Below are 23,493 nucleotides of genomic sequence, written 5' to 3' on the forward strand. Positions count from 1 at the left end.
GTGACAGTGGAATCGCTAGAAAAGTCGTTTGGTGTAAGATCGACATACTGTATTTGTGTCTGAGCTACCAGCCTACCGAACCAATCAGCATCCGATGAGGAGCTACTGGCAGCTACGGGTGTGGTTGAGGTGTGAGTGACAGTTGTTTCATTCAAAACAACAATTGTGGGTGCGATAGACAGATGAATCATCCAGTCACCTGCCAGGTATTTCTTTTTTTAAAGTGCCTGCCCTTTTCCAATCTGTTTCCAATGACGGCTTTTCATATGGTTCTGTGTAACAAATCAGCTGGTGTGTCAGGTTACTAGCACTGGTAATTTTTCTCTTCACTAGTTTTTCTCTCTCTCTCTGCTAATTTCTCCATTCATCACTGTGATTTTTCTCTCTCAAACTAACCTACTTCCTTCAGGTCTTCGTTTCTGCTTCCCCCACTTCCCTTTCAGCAGTCCAACCCCTTGAACCCCCATGAGCAAAAAAAGGTTCAACTGTTTCCTTCTTTTAGCATTAATCTGTGTGTGGTTGCCGGTGTGTGTGTGTGTGTGTGTGTGTGTGTGTGTGTGTGTGTGTGTGTGTGTGTGTGTGTGATCTTTAAGATCTGCAGGTTCAAACGACTACTCTCACCACGCCTTGCCACTGAACTCACCAAGAGGTCGCTGAGACACCTGAATGTGTTTGAGTGTGTTTATGTGTGTGTGTGAGCTGACTCCCTGCTATCTTGCTCTAATACCCTGAGGACCTTTGGTTCCTTAACTATAGGAGGTCCTAAGCAACCCACCCACACACCCACATACAAACACACACCACACACACATGCACGCACACACATCTTCAGAGGATATCAAAGATTAGACATCAATCATTCTCACCTCTTGAAGTCTTGAAGAACGAGCACCTCATGTGAAAGGTCAGTGTACGCCTGGAGAGCCACGACAAAATCAATATGCAATGACGAAGGCAATGATGAGGATGAATAGCAGAAAGAAGAAGATGGTGATGACAAAAAACAAAGAGGGAGAGGATGTTGGTGGTAAATAAAAGGAGAAGAAGAAAAGAACTAGTGAAAGACAAAGCAACAATAGTTTAACAATACCTTTTAATAGGTATTAATAGGTATCAAGGAGAAATGACATCTACTGGCAAACAGAAAAGTATTATCATGACTCACCTTACCATTTCAGTCCCTCAATATGTGATGGCCTGTAAAGGGCAAAGAAACCCAGTTACAACAGTTTACAACATAAATAAGCAAAGTACTAAACTATTGTATAACATAGACCCAAATAAATGTTGATTGAATGTAAGATGTAATATATGACACTACAAAATACCATCAACATTCGTTCTGTGGGTGGTTGACAAAGTAATTGTTAAATAATTGTTAAAACCCCTGTCAGTCATTTTTGATGTGTAATTAAAGGTCCCATGACATGGTGCTCTTTGGATGCTTTTATATAGACCTTAGTGGTCCCCTAATACTGTATCTGAAATTCAGCCTTGGTGCAGAATTACAGCCACTAGAGCCAGTCCCACAATGAGCTTTCCTTAGGACGTGTCATTTCTGTGTCTGTAGCTATTGAGGAAGAGAGAGGGGGGGGCAAGGTGGAGAGTGGGGGTGTGGCCTTGACCAACTGCCACTTTGCTCATTTGAAAGCCATGATGTCTCTCTCTAATGGGTGGGCCAAATTCTCTGGGCGGGCAAAGCCGAGAAAGGGGAGGTAACCTAGCTCCTTATGAGCTCATAAGGAGCAAGATTCCAGATCGGCCCATCTGAGCTTTCATTTTCTCAAAGGCAGAGCAGGATACCCAGGGCTCGGTTTACACCTATCGACATTTCTAGCCACTGGGGGACCATAGGCAGGCTGGGGGAACTCATATTAATGTTAAAAAACCTCATAAAGTGCCATGGGACCTTTAAGGCATCTTTTTAAATTGTTCTGATAGCTTAAGTTTTGTTTGTACGAAAAAAGAAAACGCCAGGAGGGTATGAAATAAAGCAAAAAGTACCATAAAAGTGGAGGATCCATATGTATATTTTTTAATTACTGTTATCTATGACAGAGTGATCATTCGTTGAGTGATTGCCGTTTTAATCCGGGATGTGCAAATACCGTGATTGTTTGACCATGAGGGTGGCTTGTGTGCCATCAGTGTATGTCTTTAATCACATAGCCACGATAAATAAATGTTTTTAACTTTTGTATTCTGAGTTAGTTTAGCAGAAGATCCATTTCCCTTTCTTGTGTACAAGGCTTTGTGGCTCTCACATTTGGCAGTTCCAGTCCAATACAGATGGGTCAGGTCTTAAAAATGCTCAGCTGAGGTTTGCATCTCAGCTTTAGGCCCGTACAAAACTTACACACACACACACACACACACACACACACACACACACACACACACACACACACACACACATATATTACAAATCTTACGTATTATACTCTTTGCTGTTTCATGTTACTAGCTTTAACAATGGAATATCAATTACAGATCTAAAACTACAACCTCTGTTATTCTCAAGGCCTCAATAACTTTTATAATATTGAGATGCAAGAATAATAGAGCGTTTATCTTCTGCTGGTTTGAACTTCAGTGCAGTTCTGTTGTGCTGAACTTTGTTTGGCCTGAAGTGTTGAATAACTGATTGAGATAGGAGCAGGGAAGCTTATCTCGAAACGCTTGGTGTTTGGATACGTATGATGTCCGACCAGTTCTCATAATGCTGTCTAGGCTGCGTGCACAGATAAGCTTTGGGATCTGGAGAAGGTAGAGACATATGCAGGTAGCAAACAAGACACAATTGAAATTGGAGCAAGAGAAAGGGCCTGTTTCGGTTTGTTTGTTGAAGTGTGTGTTTGCGAGTGTGTCTGATGTTCTTCTACGCCGAGCCTACTTCAGTTCAACGTACTCCCTGAGCAGTGACCGGAGCAGTAAGCCCCTATCGAAGCACTTGGAAACTGGAACTAGGCGAGGAGAAAGAGAGGATGGATGGGAAAGAAAGAGAACGATGCGATGGGGGAGAAAAAGGATGGAGCGCAAAGAAAGAGAGGACAGGAGAAGAGCGGAGGCAGAGACAGGCAGACCGAGCAGCAGCACATGGAACGGAACAAAACGGAAAGAACTGACAAACGAATGGAACCAAACGAAAGGAGGAGAAGTGTTGGATTGAGGGATGAGAGGGAAGGCGAGGCCACCTCTTCTTCTCCCTCTCCTCCTCTCGTCCCTCCTCTTCCCCCCGTGAGAATGCCGCCTGCTTGTGTGTATTTTCCTCCTCGTCAGATCTGCCATGCTTTCATTCGTACACAAAGAAAGGACGTAGACATACCTGGCACAGGGGGATGTGAAGGAGCTGGCATAGGTGTGTGTGTCTCCGTGTGTGTGTGTGTGTGTGTGTGTGTGTGTGTGTGTGTGTGTGTGTGTGTGTGTGTGTGTGTGTGTGTGTGTGTGTGTGTGTGTGATTGTGTGTGTGTGTGTGTGTGTGTGTGTGTGTGTGTGTGTGTGTGTGTGTGTGAGAGAGAGAGATTACCCGATCAAGAGACACTGGCTCACCTGCCTGGCACACACGGGTGCCTGTGAGAGGATGGCCTGTCTGTCTGAGATGTCCCACTTAACACTGATACACACTTAACCCTCTCAACACCAACACTGTCTTCTTCCTTGCTCTTTGCTTCCTAGCGCCAGTGGTGGAAGAAGTATTTAGATCCTTTACTGAAGTAAAAGTACTATTACCACCGTGAAAATACTCCGTTACGAGTGAAAGTCCTTCATTGAAAATGTTACTTGAGTAAAAGTATGTAAGTATCATCAGGAAAATGTACTTAAAGTATTAAAAGTAAAAGTACTCAATGCAGAAAAATCCTCACATTTTAGAAACTGGTAACGATCCCAACAGTTCTGTCAATCAACTAAGTTAATCAGCTAATCATATCAGCTGGACTTGTAGGACTATATAAGTTTAATTTTAATAAAACATTGAATTTTATGTGTTGTTTTGTGTGCAAAAATCTTGATTTGTAAAGTAACTAGTAACTAAAGCTGTCAGATTAATGTAGTTGAGTAAAAAGTTTAATATTTCTCTCTGAAATGTAGGGGAGTAGGAGCAGAAAGTGGCAAGAAAAGAAAAGACTCACGTAAAATACAAGTACCTCAAATTCGTACTTAAGTACAGTACTTGAGTAAATGTACTTAACTACATTCCACCATTGCCCAGTGCTCACATTCATATACACACTGCATCTGTTAGATATGTAACAATGCTTGTATTTCTGAGATGAGGTGTAACTTCTGGTTTGGTGATCGGTTATAATAGCATAGTACTTTAGTACTCACTGGAGTTGTTTGTATCTTAAGAATGCCGATATCGAGTATCGATCCAATACCAGTGGCCTCTTTTCTTTCTTAATTTAAAAAAAAGTGCCCTTTCCCTGTGTTAAACTGATTGGAATCATTTTAATGGAAGGAAAATGAGGCCAGCGATTGTTGTGGCACTAAACACGTCATTTTATAATGAAGAACTGTAGAACTGAAAAACTGTATTTAATGTGAATTCCTCACATTATGTAGCCTGGCTCCGCCCTCCTACGTACTTCCACCTAATTTTCATTTTCCTTCAATACTACGTCTGGGTTTGCGGTATATTCTTCTTTTTTCTTTTCTCTGGCCAAATATTTGGCGGTCCAATCAGCAAACAGAGGCAGTTGCTGAGAACGATGACGTTGAGGTTGTGACGTGCGCTAGTTTGAGTTGTAGTTCCGTAATGGTGGCGGAGAAAGATGCAGTCCGTTGTGGCAACGCTGCCGAATATCCAGAAGTTAAAGCCCGAGCAAGAACAATCTTTGCTGAGTTGTGTTGGTGGCCATGATGTTGTGGCCCTCCTCCCCACGGGGTTCGGGAACAGTTTGATTTTCCAGCTCGCTCTGTTAGTGGTGAAGGAGTTGACTGAGGCGAACGCTAGCGATGCTAAGCCGATAGTTGTTGACAGTGTCTCCCCTCTTGTTAGCCTGGTCCTACCAGACAGTACGTAGGAGGGTGGAGCCAGGCTACCAGAGTGGCTCTGGGCAGATCCAATAGTTTTAAACTTCAACAGAGTACCCGCCTTCAAGGAAGTTAACACTTGTCAATGGAGAGTGGCCAGACTCTCTGTACAAATGAAATGTACGAGAGTCTGGTAGGACCAGGCTACACATTATGGCCAACGCCTGATCTTCTTGAGTAACTTTGGGGACCCTTTAGTTTGTCCAATACTTTGGTTTATGATCAAATACCTGCAAAATTAATGACATTCCCATCAGCCTTAGCGATACTTTGTGTTTAGTCCTAATTAGCACATACTACTACTACTACTACTACTACTACTACTAATAATAATAATAATAATAATGACACCTTTTTCTTTATATAGCGCTTTTCAAGAAACCCAAGGACACTTTACAGAATTACTGTGGCTAAGCTAAAGGAGGTTGTAAGCTGTGGTAAACAGGTGGTGTTTCAGGTGTTTGTTTTTTTTAATGTCTAGGGATGTAGCATTTCGGATAACTGCAGGGAGGGTGTTCCAGAGGGATGGGGATGCAACACTAAAGGCTCCGTCTCCAAAGGTACAGAGTCTGGTGTGGGGAATGGAGAGCAGGCCAGGTTTCGTGGTGGGGTGTATGGATGGAGAAGGTCGGAGAGGTACTGTGGGGCCAGGGCACGGAGGGATTTGTAGGTGAGAAGGAGGATTTTATATGTGATGCAGGACTTAACCCTCCTTTTGTCTTCCCGTCGACCATTAACTTGTTGCCCTTCCGGGTCTAAATTGAAAATGATTTTTATTTTGTGCTTTTTCCAACATTTTAGTATGCTTTTTCTGTCACTTTTTTCAACGCTTTTTTTTATTCATGGTCAAACAAACCTAATTTAAATGAAAGAAAAAAAAGCAGAAACTACGACTTCAAGTTAGAGGATGTTGAGTGGATAGTCACAGACTGGCATATGTTCAAGTTTAGTCAGGATACTGTTTTAAAACCCCTTACACATTTTTTTGAAATGCTATAAAATTGAATAAAACACCCAAAATTCAATGGAAGTAATTATTAATTTTACCTGCGAAGAACGTTGTATGGCTTCTATACAATGCACATACTGTACTGTATGCATCCAAGTTATGTTTGGGCAATTTGGATGAAAGAAACCCATATTTCTGATATAAAAAACTTTGAAAACGGGTCAAATTGGGCCAGAGGACAACACAAGGGTTAATTGGGAGCCGGTGGAGGTGGATGAGGGTTGGGGTGATGTGCTGCCACGTCTTGAGGACCCTGGCGGCAGAGTTTTGGACAAACTGGAACCTGCCTAGGGTTTTGCTGGGGACCGCAGACAGGACTCCATTGCAGTATAGTCCAAACAGGAGGTTATGAAAGCATGAATGAGGGTTTCTGCCACGAAGTCAGAGAGTGATGGCCAGAGTCTGGAGATGTTTTTGGGATGAAAAAAGGCTAATGTGAGTATGGAAAGAGAGGGTGGAGTCCAGGATAACACCAAGGTTGCGGACCTTAGAGGATGGGCAGATGGCGCACCCATCAACATCCAGGATGAGATCTCCAACCTTCATAGTAGTCTGCTAAGAGCCTAAACTAAAGATAGTGAGCATGGTAAACATTACACTTGCGAAACACCAGCATGCTAACAGCATGACAGACCCTTGAGCATGGCTGAAGACTTCTCAGTCTTGTTTTTCAATGCTGAGAGCACCACAAACTAAATTAAAGTAATCACTGTAATGAGGTGAAGGCGGAAATCTTAGATCTTAGACTAATGAAACCCAAACTATCTGTATGGTTGGAAACCACTATAATAGTCTTCCCTTTAAATGTTGGGTACATTAACTGATGCATGTTAAGTATAGTTGCTGTAGTATTTTTAATAAGAGTTCATTTGTGAGAAAAACAGCCTACTAGAAAAAGACAAACATCACTGTGGAGCGAGTGACTGCAGCACTGACAAGAACTGTACTTGTTAAATACCAAAAGAGTTAATGAATCCTTTTAACTGGCTGAAATTGTTTGTAATTTATGTGCAGATAATTTCCTTTCCTTTTTCATAGAGCTGTGGAGTTTAGCTTAGACAAAAAAAGAAAAATTGGCTAAAAAGTCAAATTACTGCCTAACAGCTGCAGCACAATGAGTTTTGACGCGGGAGTGAAAATGTGTCCATGCTAAAGAAATTGGATGGGGTCTGCAATGCGACACAAACAAACAATAAACAAGGAAGCAAACACATTGATGCTCACATGAATACACATACAAACACACGCGCACACACACACACACACACACACACATAGCAATCCGCTATCCTGCAATTAGCTTGTTTTAAAGGAAACAAATAACAGTAATTTCAACAGAACAGCATCCATAACAATTCACCCCTGTAGGAGATCAGCTGTTTGAGCACACACACACACACACACGAGAACAGGATACAGACACACATAGGGATACACACACACACACACACACACACACACACACACACACACACACACACACACACACAAACACACACGGGTATGTGCAAGCAGTCCTATTCAAATACAACAGACAGACAGGCACACACAAGCATGCTAACACACACTTACAGAGCAGCAGAGAGGGTCAGCTCAGTGTCTGAGTTATTACGCTACTTTGTTCTGCCTCAGTGGGAAGGCTGCACCCCGCACACACACATACAAAGAATTATTATCACCTATCAACACTCAAGGTGCAAATATAAAAGGGTTGGTTTGATAATGGATTGAAAGAGATGAATAAAAGATTGGGTAAAAAAAAAAAAGGTGGATGGATGGATAAATGGAGAGAGAAAGCGCCTGGTCGCTGTTTCTTTGCTTGTGTGCAGAAGTTTGGCTGGGAGAATCCGCCTCTGTTTCTCCCTCTTTATATGTCCCCCACCTCTCCGTCCATCTATCCATCCATCCCATCCTCTCTGGTCTGTGTGTACTACAATGGCTCAGAACATCTGCGGCTACCAGGTAATTATGGCCGAGCCAAAAACAGCGGGCAGTGGCTCGCAGACGAGCTCCAACACCCCGCAATTAGCCCTGCATCTCCATCTCCCCTCGCTCCATCTCCCCTCGCTCTGTCGCGGGCCCCCCCCCCCCCGCCCCCGGATGACCAGTGTATTATCTCTCTGAAGAGACAGAGGAGAGTGGAGAGGGAGAAAAAGACATATGAGTGATCTCAGAGGCACACCACCATAACTGTCCAATCTGAAGTTGTGCCTTGTTTTCAAGTCATCATTGTGGCTTACTTTACCAATAATTTACTGCAAATTCAACACCTTCAATTCCTCTGGCACTCAGGAACAGCTGTTTTAGGTTTGTGGCAGCAGCAACAGCATTCATGTCTGGACAGTCATGGAGAAGGAACTCCTTATTCACTGTCAATAAACTGTTAACATTTTTATACTCAGTTCCATCTTTTTTACTAAATACTAGCACGTCTGTAACTGATGAAAGTGTAATTTGGGGTTTTGGGACATTGGGACATTTTTGACTAGACGGACACAAATGTCTGTCTCGTTTTATTTGATTGTATTATCTGAATTTGTTCTTGTGTCAGTCTCATATCTGATTTGACTCTCAGCATAAAAAAGCTATAATGAATCAAGTTGTGATAGCAAGGAGGACCGGGAGTGAAGCCAGCCAGTCATATTGAAGCTCAATAGTTTATAAATTCAAATCCCAGTTTATTCACAAACTTTTCCATGGGGGCAGCTTCCCTCGCCTTCTCACATTTACCGTCCACTGTGTCTTCATTACGTGTGTTTGATTGGTAGGTGCATGGAGTGTTTGTGCGCGTACACATTTACATGTGTCACTGTGTGTTAGTGTTAGCTCTTCTCTGTTTGTGCAATTGTTTGCTTATGCATGTGCACCCCCGAGAGCGTATGTGTGTTTTTGACTGCGGGTGCATTTTATGATGTGTACTTTTTTTCTCTTCCTAGTCCAGGAGTCCCCGTCAGGACCCCTAGGCGTCCCTGTGCCTGCCTGCCAAAAACGTCTGCATCTCCTGGACCCCCTCGAGGCAGGGGATAGCCAAATGTCACTTGGACCCTCTACAGAGTGGTGAGTGGAGGACAGGAAGAGGCAAATGGGAGAGAGTGGGAGGGAAAGGAGGAAAGAGGAGATTTGTAGGAGTTAACTCCATGCATCCTCCGGTGTTGGAGCTTCCTTGCACTGGCAAAGGGCATTTTGTCACTATCGCAAACAAATTAAAGTGATTAAATGTGGTGTTATTACCTGTCACAAGCAAGTTTTAAATCTCTAAAATGAATTGAATCGAGTCGCTGCCTGGCAGCTAGGAAGTCTGCTGGTTTCAGAGACGTGCACAGGCATTTTGCGGGACAGGGGCTTAAGTGAAAAAATGCACTTATAAGTATTTTTTTAAACAAAACATTAAATGTATTAAGGGACCATTATGGAATGGACCACCGGAGGAAAATCCAATCCAAAGGGTCATCCAATTTTTTGTTAGTCTAGGGGGGAGGGTCACCCAACTTTTGTGTTCATGAAAACAGCAACATTTCAAAGTGGCTTGTTCGGTGCATATTTATCCATGCAGCTCTCTCAGTCTCGGCCCCTATCGCTAGCAGATGGGTCCCTTCCTATTTAGTCAGCCAGACAATTTGAACTGTAGCTTTAGAGACCGTGGGATTTCCCAAACTAAATAAATCCCGCTCGCACATATAAACACAAAACTGCTTTGCTAGCTCCATCGTGTTGTAACTAAGACATCTGATGAAAAAAATATTTTATTCATTAGCATGATTGCCGTACTGCTTAGTTCAAAAACATCCAAAACACTGTACGAAAACATAACAGACCAGGTGCAAGCTTTTATTTTGAAAAGTCAAAGCTTGCAGACTGCACCAAGCCGGGATGGCATGAGACTGGAGGTCTCCAGGCTGCAGCCATACCCGACTCAAATATCCTTTCGTTCCCGGTAATATTATATAAATATATATATACATATATATTACAGTGGGGAGAACAAGTATTTGATACACTGTCGATTTTGCAGGTTTTCCTACTTACAAAGCATGTAGAAGTCTGTAATTTTTATCATAGGTACTCTTCAACTGTGAGTGACAACAAAATCCAGAAAATCACATTGTATGATTTTTAAGTAATTAATTTGCATTTTATTGCATGACATAAGTATTTGATACATCAGAAAAGCAAAACTTAATATTTGGTACAGAAACCTTTGTTTGCAATTACAGAGATCATACGTTTCCTGTAGTTCTTGACCAGGTTTGCACACACTGCAGCAGGGATTTTGGCCCACTCCTCCATACAGACCTCCAGATCCTTCAGGTTTCGGGGCTGTCGCTGGGCAATATGGACTTTCAGCTCCCTCCAAAGATTTTCTATTGGGTTCAGATCTGGAGACTGGCTAGGCCACTCCAGGACCATGAGATGCTTCTTACAGAGCCACTCCTTAGTTGCCCTGGCTGTGTGTTCCGGGTCGTTGTCATGCTGGAAGACCCAGCCATGACCCATCTTCAATGCTCTTACTGAGGGAAGGAGGTTGTTGGCCAAGATCTCGCGATACATGGCCCCATCCATCCTCCCCTCAATACGATGCAGACGTCCTGTCCCCTTTGCAGAAAAGCATCCCCAAAGAATGATGTTTCCACGTCCATGCTTCACGGTTGGGATGGTGTTCTTGGGGTTGTACTCATCCTTCTTCTTCCTCCAAACACGGCGAGTGGAGTTTAGACCAAAAAGCTCTATTTTTGTCTCATCAGACCACATGACCTTCTCCCATTCCTCCTCTGGATCATCCAGATGGTCATTGGCAAACTTCAGACGGGCCTGGACATGTGCTGGCTTGAGCAGGGGGACCTTGCGTGCGCTGCAGGATTTTAATCCATGACGGTGTAGTGTGTTACTAATGGTGTTCTTTGAGACTGTGGTCCCAGCTCTCTTCAGGTCATTGACCAGGTCCTGCCGTGTAGTTCTGGGCTGATCCCTCACCTTCCTCATGATCATTGATGCCCCACGAGGTGAGATCTTGCATGGAGCCCCAGACTGAGGGAGATTGACCGTCATCTTGAACTTCTTCCATTTTCTAATAATTGCGCCAACAGTTGTTGCCTTCTCACCAAGCTGCTTGCCTATTGTCCTGTAGCCCATCCCAGCCTTGTGCAGGTCTACAATTTTATCCGTGATGTCCTTACACAGCTCTCTGGTCTTGGCCATTGTGTAAAGGTTGGAGTCTGTTTGATTGAGTGTGTGGACAGGTGTCTTTTATACAGGTGACAAGTTCAAACAGGTGCAGTTAATACAGGTAATGAGTGGAGAACAGGAGGGCTTCTTAAAGAAAAACTAACAGGTCTGTCGGAGCCCGAATTCTTATTGGTTGGTAGGTGATCAAATACTTATGTCATGCAATAAAATGCTAATTATTTAAAAATCATACAATGTGATTTTCTGGATTTTTGTTTTAGATTCCGTCTCTCACAGCTGAAGTGTACCTATGATAAAAATTACAGACCTCTACATGCTTTGTAAGTAGGAAAACCTGCAAAATCGGCAGTGTATCAAATACTTGTTCTCCCCACTGTATATACATACATATATACATATATATATATATATATATATATATATATACATACATATATATATATATATATATATATATATATATATATATATATATATATATATGTATATATAAACGACAAGGCATTTGAGAGTTTTGGATAATGTTCAGCTTTGGCAGCTTTACCTATATGCTAAAATAAACAATGACTGAGGAAGCCTAGTGACGAGTCCATAGCAACCAGTGTTGAATTTGTTATTACCCAGTGTGCTGTGCTGAATGGTCTCAATGTTTTATTTCATGTGAATACTAGTTTACTAGAGGAGTAACTTAGTATTTGAAGTAATGCAGTAATGCAGGAAGTGTGAGTCAGTCATTTAGTTTCCATGTTTATTGTGTTTCCACAACAATGTTAGTGAGTAAATCTACTGAAATGGCCACCACACCATAACAGAGGAGTGTGATGCGTCAGACGAGAATGCAGAGATTTAGTCACGTACATCATGGCTGTAAAAAAAACAATGGCTATCTGTACATCTTTGCCAAACGCAAACCAGTATAGAAGGCATCAATAAATAGTTGGGGAGGGTCTTCCCTTTTTTCCATATCATTTTGGAGGGTCATCCAAAATTTGTTGCTGGTGAAGGGTGGGGTCAGGTCTATTTTGACTAAAGATCCCAAGACTCTTCCGATGGCCCCTGAAATAAATAACAGTCCCTAATACAACTTTGACTTCCTTACCAATTTAATTTAACCGGAACTCAACAAAGTCTAATCTCCCGACCGGATATTTAGATTTTTTTTATTCAATAAATAAATGTGTATGACAGGAAAGCTGTGCAAAAAATATATACATTTTTTAAAAATAAAAATAAAAAAAAGAAGCTCCGCAGAAAAAGGGTACTTTCTCTCGAGAAAGAAAAGGGGCAGGTGCTGTCTATAACCACTTTCCGACTGGAGGGATTTTTGCAGTTCCTAGAACATAACTTTGCTAGAACCCTTTTTTTCTCGTGTTCCGACTGGACAAATTTATGGATTATTAAGTTCCTTTGACCGCAGTTCCTGTAACTCTTTCAGCTCCTACTTCAGGGCAGGGTTTTTTCTCTTTTCCCTTTTCCCTTTTCAACATAAGCCGCTTTCCAACCAAGTAGTTACAGGAACGTAGTTATAGGAAAAGTCCACTTCTAAACAGATCTACTAACTACTCTCCCCCAAAACCAATTGCATTCGCACTGGCCAAGTGGCCATAGGAACTGGTAGGAGGGGTAAGAGAGTGATGCAAGCACGGCAATGGTCTTTATAGTGTTAAAATCAGAAAACGAATACACCAAAAAAGTATGAACTAAATACTAAATCTAATGTATATAGCATATTTGTCATAATTTAAACAAGTCTCCCGAAGAGAAACCTGCATCGTAGCTCTGCTCGGGGTCCTCCACGTCCCACGATGTTTCATTGTTCTACAGAGAGAAGACGATAATTAATACAGCTCCTTGAGTAAGACACTGAGACTTCATGATTCCCATGGCAAATTAGCTCAGTAGCCTAACATAGCTACAAGTTTTAGATAACGTTAGCAGTTAGCTGACGTTAAATGCTAAGTTAAACAGCTTTACTAGCTAGCTAGTAACTTAACACGACGAAACAACAAACGTCTAGTAACCATGCTTGCAACGTAGATCACAGACAATATATATGATCAATACTTACACTTTATTAATCTTGTAGGAATCCGCTAGAGTGGTTTGTGTGTCCTCCAAAATCTCTAACGTTAGCTGCACTGAAACGTCAGGGGGCCGGCAGGCACTGAGCTGTCACTCAAACTAACTGAAGACGAATTAGCCAATGGGGTTGCACCCCTGTAAGACCCGCCCAGGCGATAGCTTTGTGTCAGAAGCGCAAACGAGAAAGCTGGGAGCAAAACTGCCAACGTGCTGGAGAGAGCAAAAGACTGATCATTGAGAAAGAAGCAGAGGGAACTGAAAACAAAAGGTCATCTTATCAAACGAATAAAAGAGCAATAGTTTACGACTACACAAATGTTTTGTTTGCAAGTTTTAAGTTTTACCTTTGAGATGACATTTTTTTTGCTTGAGTTAGTGTCTTTTGTTTGATACTTGAGAAGTTTTGTTTGGAATTAAAGTCACAAAAATAATCGCATAAAAGTGAAGCTAACTAGCCGCGATCTGTACACATAGGATTGAAGGGACAGTAACGAAATCCCTAGCTAATGTTCACAAAAATGCATTAAATTGAAATCGGACACCATTGTTAGCTTTATAAGACCTTGGGGTAGATGTTATATAAGTGGCGTGACGAAATTCAAACTGTAAATATACTCTAATTATGCCGAAAGTGAAGCTAACTAGCCGCGATCTGTACACATAAGATTGAAGGGACAGTAGCAGCTAACGAAATCCCTAATGTTCACAAAAATGCATTAAATTGAAATTGGACACCAGTGTTAGCATTTATAAGACCTTGGGGTATATGTTACATAAGTGGCGTGACGAAATTCAAACTGTAAATATACTCTATTTATGCCGGCAGCTGGCAGCCAGCCAGCGCCGAGCCCCGGTAGTCCAGTAACCGAGAAACGGTGACTTTCACTGGGTATGGAGGTTGCCGTTTTCTCGTCAGACTGTGTGGAGCTCCTAAAGTCCGACACGTCTTACCAAATTTGAAATTAGCCATCAATTTTCGTAAAACGGCTCATATTTGAGTTTTATATAGTTGATTTCTCGCATAACAAAAGTCTCAGAAGTGAATTTAATAACAAAATAGCAGACAAACAATGTATAACTTTGCAGTGTCTGAAATATGAGACTTGCTGTCTAGTCTCCAATGGATGTGTATGTGGTTCGCTCAAACCAATCAGCGCGCAGCTCATCTAAATATTCATGAGCATACCATATTTGGAAGAAAAGCATTTGTTACAAATAGGGCCATATTCACAGGGTAGTTAAGGACCCATAAAATAGCATTTGAGCAATTTTCAGCCCAACCAATGTTACATACCCTATTAGGAGACCTTAAGGAACAGTGTGAAATACCCTATATAATCATTCTATCACCCCTTTAAACAAACGAACCGTCAACGGCGAAATAAAAGCCTCTTATTTACGAGACCGGTCTGAGAGACCTCCAGCTTACAGCGGGGTCTCTGAGCATAACTGGCCGAGCATCGAGCTAGCGGCCAGGGCAGGCGCCTGCTGGCTGTCGCCTCACTTCATGGAGCTTCTCAACTCCGAAAACTTTAAAGCAAATTGTCAATTCGGCATAAATTTTCGCAAAACTGCCTATATTCGAAATCTAAACAGTTAATTTCTCGCCTGTAATGTTGTCAGAAGTGAAATTAGTGATGAATAAGATGGCGAAAATTGTTAAAATGTGCCGTTGTTGGTCTGTCTGTACCGGAAACCCGACCCTCGTTGACCTAGGTTCATATGCTGAAAAGGGAAAAGAGAAAAGACCCTGCCCTGAAGTAGGAGCTGAAAGAGTTACAGGAACTGCGGCCAGAGGAACTTAACAATCCCCAAATTGGTCCAGTCGGAACACGAGAAAAAAAGGGTTCTAGGAATTTTATGTTCTAGGAACTGCAAAAATCCCTTGGGTCGGAAAGCGTCTATAGGGACCCTTAGTGACCTAGCAACGTCTGAAACACAAACAGTACATATTCTTCACTGTCTGTTGCAATTCGCCTACGTATGCTAACTCATAAGACAAACATCACGCATTCAACCAGCTAATTGTTAATGCTAGTTAAACTTACCCGTCGTTTCGTTTGTTGCGCTCTGCTCTTCTATCTTCTTCCATCATATTAATTAGGATCATATTACGCTGGAGCCTTCGTCTTCTGTGTTTCTCTGTTAAGTACCCCACGCCGCCGTTCAAACTCTGTTTATTCTTTATTGTAGTGCTAAAGTCAAGTGACGACGCTATAAAGACCGTTGCCGTGCCTGCATCACTCCCTTACCCCTCCTACCAGTTCCTATGGCCACTTGGCCAGTGTGAATGCAAATCCATAATGCAAGTAAGATTTGTTTTACAGATTGTTTTGTGGTAACGCTTAGAGCAGTGTTTCTCAAATGCGGGTACGTGTACCCCTAGGGGTACTTTGGAGGACTGCAGGTTGAGCTATTTAACAAAATGTTTAATAGTTACAAGGCTGTTGTCCAGAACATTGTTCCTCTTTATCTAGACTTTTTTGTTCCTACCAAAAATGTGACATTTGTTTCGCCTTCTTTGGACCTATTCTTGCCTTCCTTCATTCTACTGTCCTCCTACTGTTTTTGAAGTTTTTGATACTATTTTCGACCTATTTTTGCCTTACTTTAGCGCTGGTCAGGGGGTACTTGGATTAAAGAAACAATTCAAAAGCGGTACATTATTGAAAGAAGTTTGAGAACCACTGACCATTCGTTCTAAATTGTTTGGTGTGTAAGGTAATTATATGTTAAATGCAGTGCAACACTACATGCAGTGAAACAATTCTAAATCCAAATTGCATCTAAATCAGACATCGAAATTACTTTCAGTAATGTTTCTATGGAAGTCAGTGAGGCTGAGGCATACAAAACCAATGCAGCTTTTTTTGTTTTACTTAGCCCCACCTCCCCTATCTCTGGTGGTCCCACTCTGTGCATGTGAATGTGTGTGTCCTTTGCTCCCTGTCCTTGCATGGGGGGCAAATTGAGGACAAGGACAAGACACATAGAGAAGATATTTATACAGTAGACTGGGAATGATTTACTGCGGCCATTCTTAATACCAAACACTCACTTCAACCGTGCTTGTGTGTGCATTTGTTTCTGTGCGAGAGGTATATTGGGAAGATGAAGAAACATGAAGTGATAAAAACACGTCTTATTTTGGGTCACAGCTGCTGAGATGAAAACACACACACACACACACACACACACACACACACACACACACACACGCACACGCACACACACACACGTAACCTTCTCCTTAACCCTGATTCCCAGTAGACCTGCACACACACACATTGTCTACTTTACAAGTCCCCTGAGCGTCCTGTCACATTGGGGGATATAGAGTATCGAACAGGGATGCACATGGAACACGCACATGATAAGAATAGAGCGGCCTTCAAGCTTTTATTCTCCCAATTAATACCAAATGAACATTTCTGCTCTGATTTATGGGTCAAGTCCACAGAGAGAAAGACTCAAAAAATGACAAACAGATGTGATTTTAGTGTTAAAAAAATTATATGGTTCAATGCAGACACAAAAGGAAAAAAACAGAAGCTCTTATTTATCTTAATAAAATTGTGAGGACTCAGCACATGCTTTTTGATTAATTTATTTAAATCACTGTTGGTCTGTTAAAATGCTGGAATAATGCTGCGTTACAAAGGCAGGTAACTTAGAATTAGCAGTAAGACGGGGTGTGTAATTAAACGAGTTGTCGTCCATTTTACAATCCAATACATAATTCAAGCAGCCGTGTACATGAGAAAAGAACGAACTGGCTGTAACTAGTAGCTGGCTCTCCACACAGCACCTACACGGCAATTACGGATGAGAGATAGGTGTGTGTGTGTGTGTGTGTGTGTGTGTGTGTGTGTGTGTTTCTCTGTGTTTATGTGTGCACATCCACTAAGTTAATGGCTGTGTGGATGCAGCAGTCTAAATGTGTTCATCTGTAACATTTTATCCTGGTTCACCTCACTCAGCCACTGCCACGCTGCAAATACACACTCAAACACACACACACACACACACACACACACACACACACACACACACACACACACATATGAGCTCACAAAGCAGGAATGGGTAGGAGGGAGAGACACAGCAACAGAGAGAGGAGGGAGAGAGATCTGCCAGCATGAGTCCATTTTTCAACTGCAGGTATAGTTTTCCAAAAACTCTGGAACTTTTTCAAGAATTCAGGGAACTTTACTATTTCATTGGTCACCCTACCGTTATATATATATATATATATATATATAAAAATAAAAAAAAGGTTATGGCCTACAAATACTTCAGCTGAGATGGAAGGACTGAACAGTGCTGTTTGATAATAAAAAAAACTAGATGTGAGTGAATCTTATACACTTGGTCTTTTTTTTTATTATTATTTTTTGGGGGCTTTTTCCCTTTATTTCAGAGTGACAGTGAACAGGAAAGGGGAATGGGAGATAGATGGGGGACGACACGCAGCAAAGGGCCACAGGATTCGAACCTGCAAAGGCCTCAGCCTACTTGGGGCGCACGCCTACTGGGTGAGCTAGAGGTCGCCCCTACACTGGTCATTTTTATATATTGGCAACCAGCTGTAGACCAAGTGATGGATTGATGACAAAAACATTTAAAAGTCTATCAAAACTCAACTAGGCTGTGCCGGGTTTAACTCAAGAAATTTGAATAGAAATATATATTTTTTAAACCCAATAATAGCAAAAATTGTTCACGTTTTTTACCCCTCCCAATTAATAATAAACTCATCCTCTAGGTTTTTGAGGTGTGCTCAAGGAACTTTTGTTGTCCATGAACTTTTAGAGCCCCTGAAAACTCAAACTGATCTTATACATGACTGAATAATCAGCAATCGAAATTTGATAGAAAAGGTCCGGGTGCTTGGAATTTCAAAAAAGTGTAATGAAGGGTAGGGAACACAAAAGATTAAAAAAAAATTAGAAAGGTCCAATTAAAATTTGAGTTTAAAAAAAACCATTTCTATTATTTGTTGATACTTCATTTGGACTGCATGGGTGTAGTGTGATCATATTTAATTGACAGGGGCCTGAAAACACACACAAAAACCAAGGCCGCAACTGTCATCAGATATTGTTTCAAATACAGCTAAATCCTGATTGGTGCCCACTAAAAAATATGTGAAACAACCAAAACTGGTAAAACAAAACAAAAAGTGGGTTCAAGGAAGTTCCTATTTCCTTCATTGTTTTGGTGGAATTGGAAGACGTTTGTAATAACGAGGCTGCACCCTTGTTACATCCAAACTTTTACTGTTGCATTATTTCCTGAGCTATGAATCCAAGAATCCTAATAAGGGAAGACCCTCAATTGGTCTCCACCATATGATAGCACCACTGGTATGTGGTCCCAGAAATTGGCCCTGAGTTTTAAAACTCATATTTCTATCACTTGTCTCCCCCATGTGGTCATTTACTGCAACTACATCTCCGTCACAGTTAGTTCACTTTCTAAGGAAAGATCTTCTTGAGATGTGCTATTATTCCAAAGATCTTGGACAACATATCTACAAACAGAGGCAAAAAGAACATTACATTAAATTCATAACAGAAAACAAAAACAAAGTGTCTTGTAAAACTGTGAGAAATGGGATTACTTAGAATGCATTTCTCAGTAACCAAGTAGTTTTAATGATTTTATTTTTTTTTATTACTAATGTGTTGTTTGAGAAAGTCATTTTTAAATGCTTCAAATACATGAGTAGATTTATAAATTGTCAACTTGTGTTAATGTTTAGCCAGCAAAGTCGTGTTGTATACAAGATATTCAACAAGACTGTAATGGAATACGGCCGACGTTGTACCCAGTTCCAATTCGTTGTGAAGGGACCTCGAGTTACACTAGTAAGCAGAGTAGGTGAGAGACTTTTATATCAAGTTACGGTATTATTTTATTAGAAAATAAATACTCGTGTGCTATTCCGAAATATTGTAATTTCCTCACCGTGTTAAGTGAGATGACATATTGTATTTAGTCCATAATGTAGTGGTGAATACTTGATTTGGAATTTGGCCATGCTACGGTCCGTTGCGTCCCACCAAAACAGGAAGTTTTCAGAGAGTTACAGGCTAGCTCACTAGCCTGCGGGGTACATACGCATTTTTTTAATGTTTCAACAAGTGTTTAAATCGTGTGGACTATCAGCCGTGCCACAGACGACAAACGATAAGCTCAGCAGTAACTGTAAGTAAATGTGTCCATCGGCTTCTGTTTACGGTATTTAACTTAAACGGGCACTCTAGTCAGCCTCAGTCTGAAGATTAGCCGACCAGCTATCTGATAAGCTAACGTTAGCTTGGTCCCGAACCACATTACTATCTGAGGGGTTAGCTAGCTATGTTTCTGGATGGTTAGGTACATGTTTCGGTATTGAATTAGCTACAGTGCGCTGCAGTTTCTGGTGTCAGTGTTTCGTGTTTTACCCTCTATCCAGCCAACCAGACAGCACCGTAACATGAAGTTATGGAGGAGCGAAAGCTAAAGAGAAAGAGTCCCAGGATCTCCACAAACACCGCGGCTCCGACCGGTGGCTCTGGCCGGAAAACCACCGCTTCCTCCGGGGGACGGCACGTCGGCTCAAGCCATAACGCGGGGAGCCAAAAGAGCAAAAATAGGAGGTAGCAACTCTGCAGCTACGATTATTTTACTAATAATAATTTGATAAAATCTTCCTCAGAAATAAAAGAATGCAAGTAATGTTATGTTGCTAGTCAGACCTGATTATAAATCCTGATTGTTTCTGTCTTTTCCCCAGGGGAGTTAGAGACAAACCCAGGCAGCAACTGGGTTTAGGTGGTAGATCTAATCAGAAGCAGGGCCAAGCAGCACCTACCATCCAGCACTCCTTTCTGACTGATGTATCAGATGTACAGGAGATGGAGAACGGCCTGCTCAGTCTCCTCAACGACTTCCACTCAGGGAAACTACAAGCGTTTGGTAATTTGGACTTAAAAAAGACTCTTCACCAGAACACAAATTGTCCCACATGAGTCTTAAGATGAAAACAACATTGTGCAACTTCAGAGAGTCATATAGAGCCAGACAGTATACATGTCATGTTAACTGAACGTTTAACATCTGATATAAATGCCTAAGCATTTCTGGTGTTTAAACTGAATATGTCTCCCCTCTTTGTGTCAGGCAACGAGTGCTCCATTGACCAGATGGAGCATGTGAGAGAGATGCAGGAGAAGCTGGCTCGTTTGCACTTTGACCTTTACAGCGAGGTGGATGAAATGCCAGAGGACCAGAAGAAAGTGGCCTGCGACACCAACATGGACAAATTACTTCTTAATGTAAGACCGTAATGGCATAATTTGTAAAATGTTGACTGTGTGACTTTATTCCTTACTATGTTTACTTATATTTATGTGTAATAGCATTCTTTAAAATACCCAGATGTTATAGCCTATGTTCTTTTATTAGACAGAACCACAATCAACATTTTTCCCCTCCTAAGTGTTAAACTCTTTGAGTTTAGTTAGCTGCTTGTTGTATGTGACACAGGATCAACTCTAGAAGGCCCTTTACTGTGATCAACGATTGCCAAACAAACTGCTGACATGCATAACAAGATCAAAATGTTCTTTTTCTCCACAGCTTGAGGAGCTGAGTTCTTCGATGTATCCTTTTGATATTTAAAATTCACCGTTCTTCATGCATCATATTAGTCCTTAACTGCTTTTGAATGGCTTTGAAGTGAAAGTTAAACCTCTGCCTTTGGGTTTCCTATTCATTTAGCAGTGATCTTTGATAAAAAAAAAAATTAAAAAAAACTTGAGATGTGTGGCTGTGTTTTCCTTTACCCTGCTTCTCCAGTCAGAAACTGAATCTAGCCGACTCCCAAGAGATTCCGAGGACTGCCAGTATTTGATTTCCTCTCTTCTTCTCAACCCCATCTGCCTCACCCCCATGTCACCTGGAGGGGCTGCAATGGTTACGTTGGATTTGGAGCAAGCTTGAGGCACTATTGCTCTTAAGTTTTTGTGGCAGAAATGGCAAGAAAGCTGTTCACTAGCGTTCCTGGTCTGTACAGCGGGATGGATGTATTGTAAGATGTCACAACAGGGATGCACTAACAGCCTTTTCCCCCCCCCCACTGCTAACAGTGAGTGCTAAATGCGGTGGCTAATATTGAGTATCAAATAGTTCTAATCTTACCTTACTAAACCGCAAGACAACAATAAATAGCTTCCCGAGATATGATTGAGTTTCACCACCATCCCAATAAATCTGATACAGTGTATTCTCTTTGCTGTTCTAATCAGTTATAATAGATGGAGATATGAGAACTTAAGCTACTGTCTGACCTACAGTGCAGTATACTTTACATATTGGCATTGGTGCATCCCTGTCATGGCCTGTTTAAAGTCAAGTTGTTGTCTGTTCACTAATTTCGAAACAGTTTATATTTGCGTTACTTTGCTAACCAAAGTTATATTGAGATAAAGCACCTTTTTTGTCGAACAGTCGATTAATTCACAAGTCCTTAAAAGGACATCTTCAGTGATTGTTTATTAGCTTTGTTTAAAGTGAACTGACTGCAATTTTCAGATATATGTATGTGTGTGTGTGTGTGTGTGTGTGTGTGTATATATATATATATATATATATATATACACACACACACACACTCTGTTGCACTTTGTCTTATCTTATCTGTTGTCACAGGTCAATTGGTGTCTCTAATGTCACAAACTATAAGCTGTGAGACAGTGAATGAATATCCTGATTAGAATGAATTATAGTTCAACTCATTAGATAACACTTAAAGTGCTCATATTATGCTAATGTTCAGGTTCATAATTGTATTTAGAGGTTGTACCAGATACAACCTCTATGTGGTTTAATTTTCAGAAAACACCATATACAGTATTTGTTGTACCGCACATTGCGGCAGCTCCTCTTTTCACCCTGTGTGTTGAGCTCTCTGTTTTAGCTACAGAGTGAGGCATCTCACTTCTGTTCCATCTTTGTTGGGAGTCGCGCAGTTAGTACTGCTAGCTTGTCAGTTGCAGAGCATGAGGGCGCGCCATGCTAGCAGCTAGGCGAGCATTATAACGCGTGTTACAAAGTGACGCACGTTCGTCACGGAAGTACAATAGAGCTGTTTGGAGCAGTTTGTGAACAGTATTTTCTCTGGAAGATGGTAAGTCCCTTTGGGGTGGACTATGGGCTTTGTCACTTTGCAAACCTATAACGTGCACAAAAAGATATATAACGGAAAGGAAAGGAAAGGGGGGGGGGAAGCCAAAAAGCACAATATGAGCACTTTAAACGCACAGTAGATTCTGACCATAGAAACTGCGCTGGATGAGTAAGAAAATGAGCAGTGACCCCAGTTTGTGATTTTTGCATATGATTCCGTGCTACATGTGCGTGGCTTGATGTCACCTCCAACACCTTTTTGTCAGTGTTGAATACAGTATATTTGCACATATCCATGCAACATGCGAAACACACTGCACATTATCACTGGTGTGTTTGATGCTGGAAAATACTTAATAATCCAAATGTTGACATCACAACCATGCCTTAATGTTTCTAATTTAATCATTTTTGCCTTATTGGTTCTAACCTTTTAATTGACTTCCATAGAACACGTGATTCTGTGTTTTAAGATATAATCATTTGATGCTGCTTTAATTTGATGTGATTTGATCCCCTTTGTTTTGTTGCTTCTTATTTTACCAGCGTTGTTGGGGGATGTGGGATTGTTTTTGAAGTGTTTTACTGTGGGATTGTTTTGAAGTGTTTTAAATGTTTGGTGATTTTATTTTTTATTGACTTAATAAATGTGTTGTCTGAAACTCTTGGCCACAAGTCTTTAAACCATACATTTTTTAAACCATTTTAAAGGGAAGAGTGCTGACAAATGACTCAATTTAGAGGGGAGAGGGGGAGAAATGCATGTCCTCTGTTTCATATTAACTTTGTACTTTTGTGTCATAAATTCACCCATAGCCAGATACTTAATTTAGGAGCATCTTTTTCTGTGTATGGTGTGTACATTTTCTTGAAGCTACAAACTTGGAGTCCTGTACTGCAGTTATTAACATTGTAATAGAGCTTGTGCGTTTCAGGTTTTGTGTCCATTCAATAGTCACATTTTCCTGTGGTTTGAGTGCGATGTATGAAAACTATTGGAATGAATGCAT

The 23,493-nt window shown here is 41.3% G+C and overlaps 1 protein-coding gene across 3 annotated transcripts; it reads left to right on the top strand.

Annotated features, from left to right (window-relative positions):
* Window positions 1-19,096: 19,096 nt before the first annotated feature.
* ccdc28a (coiled-coil domain containing 28A) lies at window positions 19,097-21,309 on the top strand. 3 transcript variants are annotated; one of them, XM_078243795.1, is made up of 6 exons: window positions 19,097-19,192; window positions 19,770-19,953; window positions 20,091-20,272; window positions 20,477-20,631; window positions 20,936-20,958; window positions 21,155-21,309. In XM_078243795.1, exons 2-6 carry the CDS (start codon window positions 19,799-19,801, stop codon window positions 21,207-21,209), a joined length of 570 nt encoding a protein of 189 aa, XP_078099921.1. In that variant the 5' UTR covers window positions 19,097-19,192; window positions 19,770-19,798; the 3' UTR covers window positions 21,210-21,309. The 3 variants fall into 3 exon arrangements, with proteins under 3 accessions (XP_078099921.1, XP_078099922.1, XP_078099920.1); XM_078243796.1 differs by having other exon boundaries at window positions 19,108-19,188; XM_078243794.1 differs by lacking the exon at window positions 19,097-19,192 and adding an exon at window positions 19,210-19,519.
* Window positions 21,310-23,493: the final 2,184 nt, after the last annotated feature.

Source organism: Sander vitreus, chromosome 24 (genome assembly GCF_031162955.1).
Source record: "Sander vitreus isolate 19-12246 chromosome 24, sanVit1, whole genome shotgun sequence".
In the NCBI taxonomy this organism is placed as follows: Eukaryota; Metazoa; Chordata; class Actinopteri; order Perciformes; family Percidae; genus Sander; species Sander vitreus.

Coding starts and splice junctions, on each gene's coding strand:
- ccdc28a (XM_078243795.1), top strand. CDS start 19,799: ATGGAGGAGCGAAAGCTAAAGAGAAAGAGTCCCAGGATCTCCACAAAC. Junction 20,273..20,476: donor AGGGAAACTACAAGCGTTTG/GTAATTTGGACT, acceptor TCTTTGTGTCAG/GCAACGAGTGCTCCATTGAC. Junction 20,632..20,935: donor TGGACAAATTACTTCTTAAT/GTAAGACCGTAA, acceptor TTTTCTCCACAG/CTTGAGGAGCTGAGTTCTTC.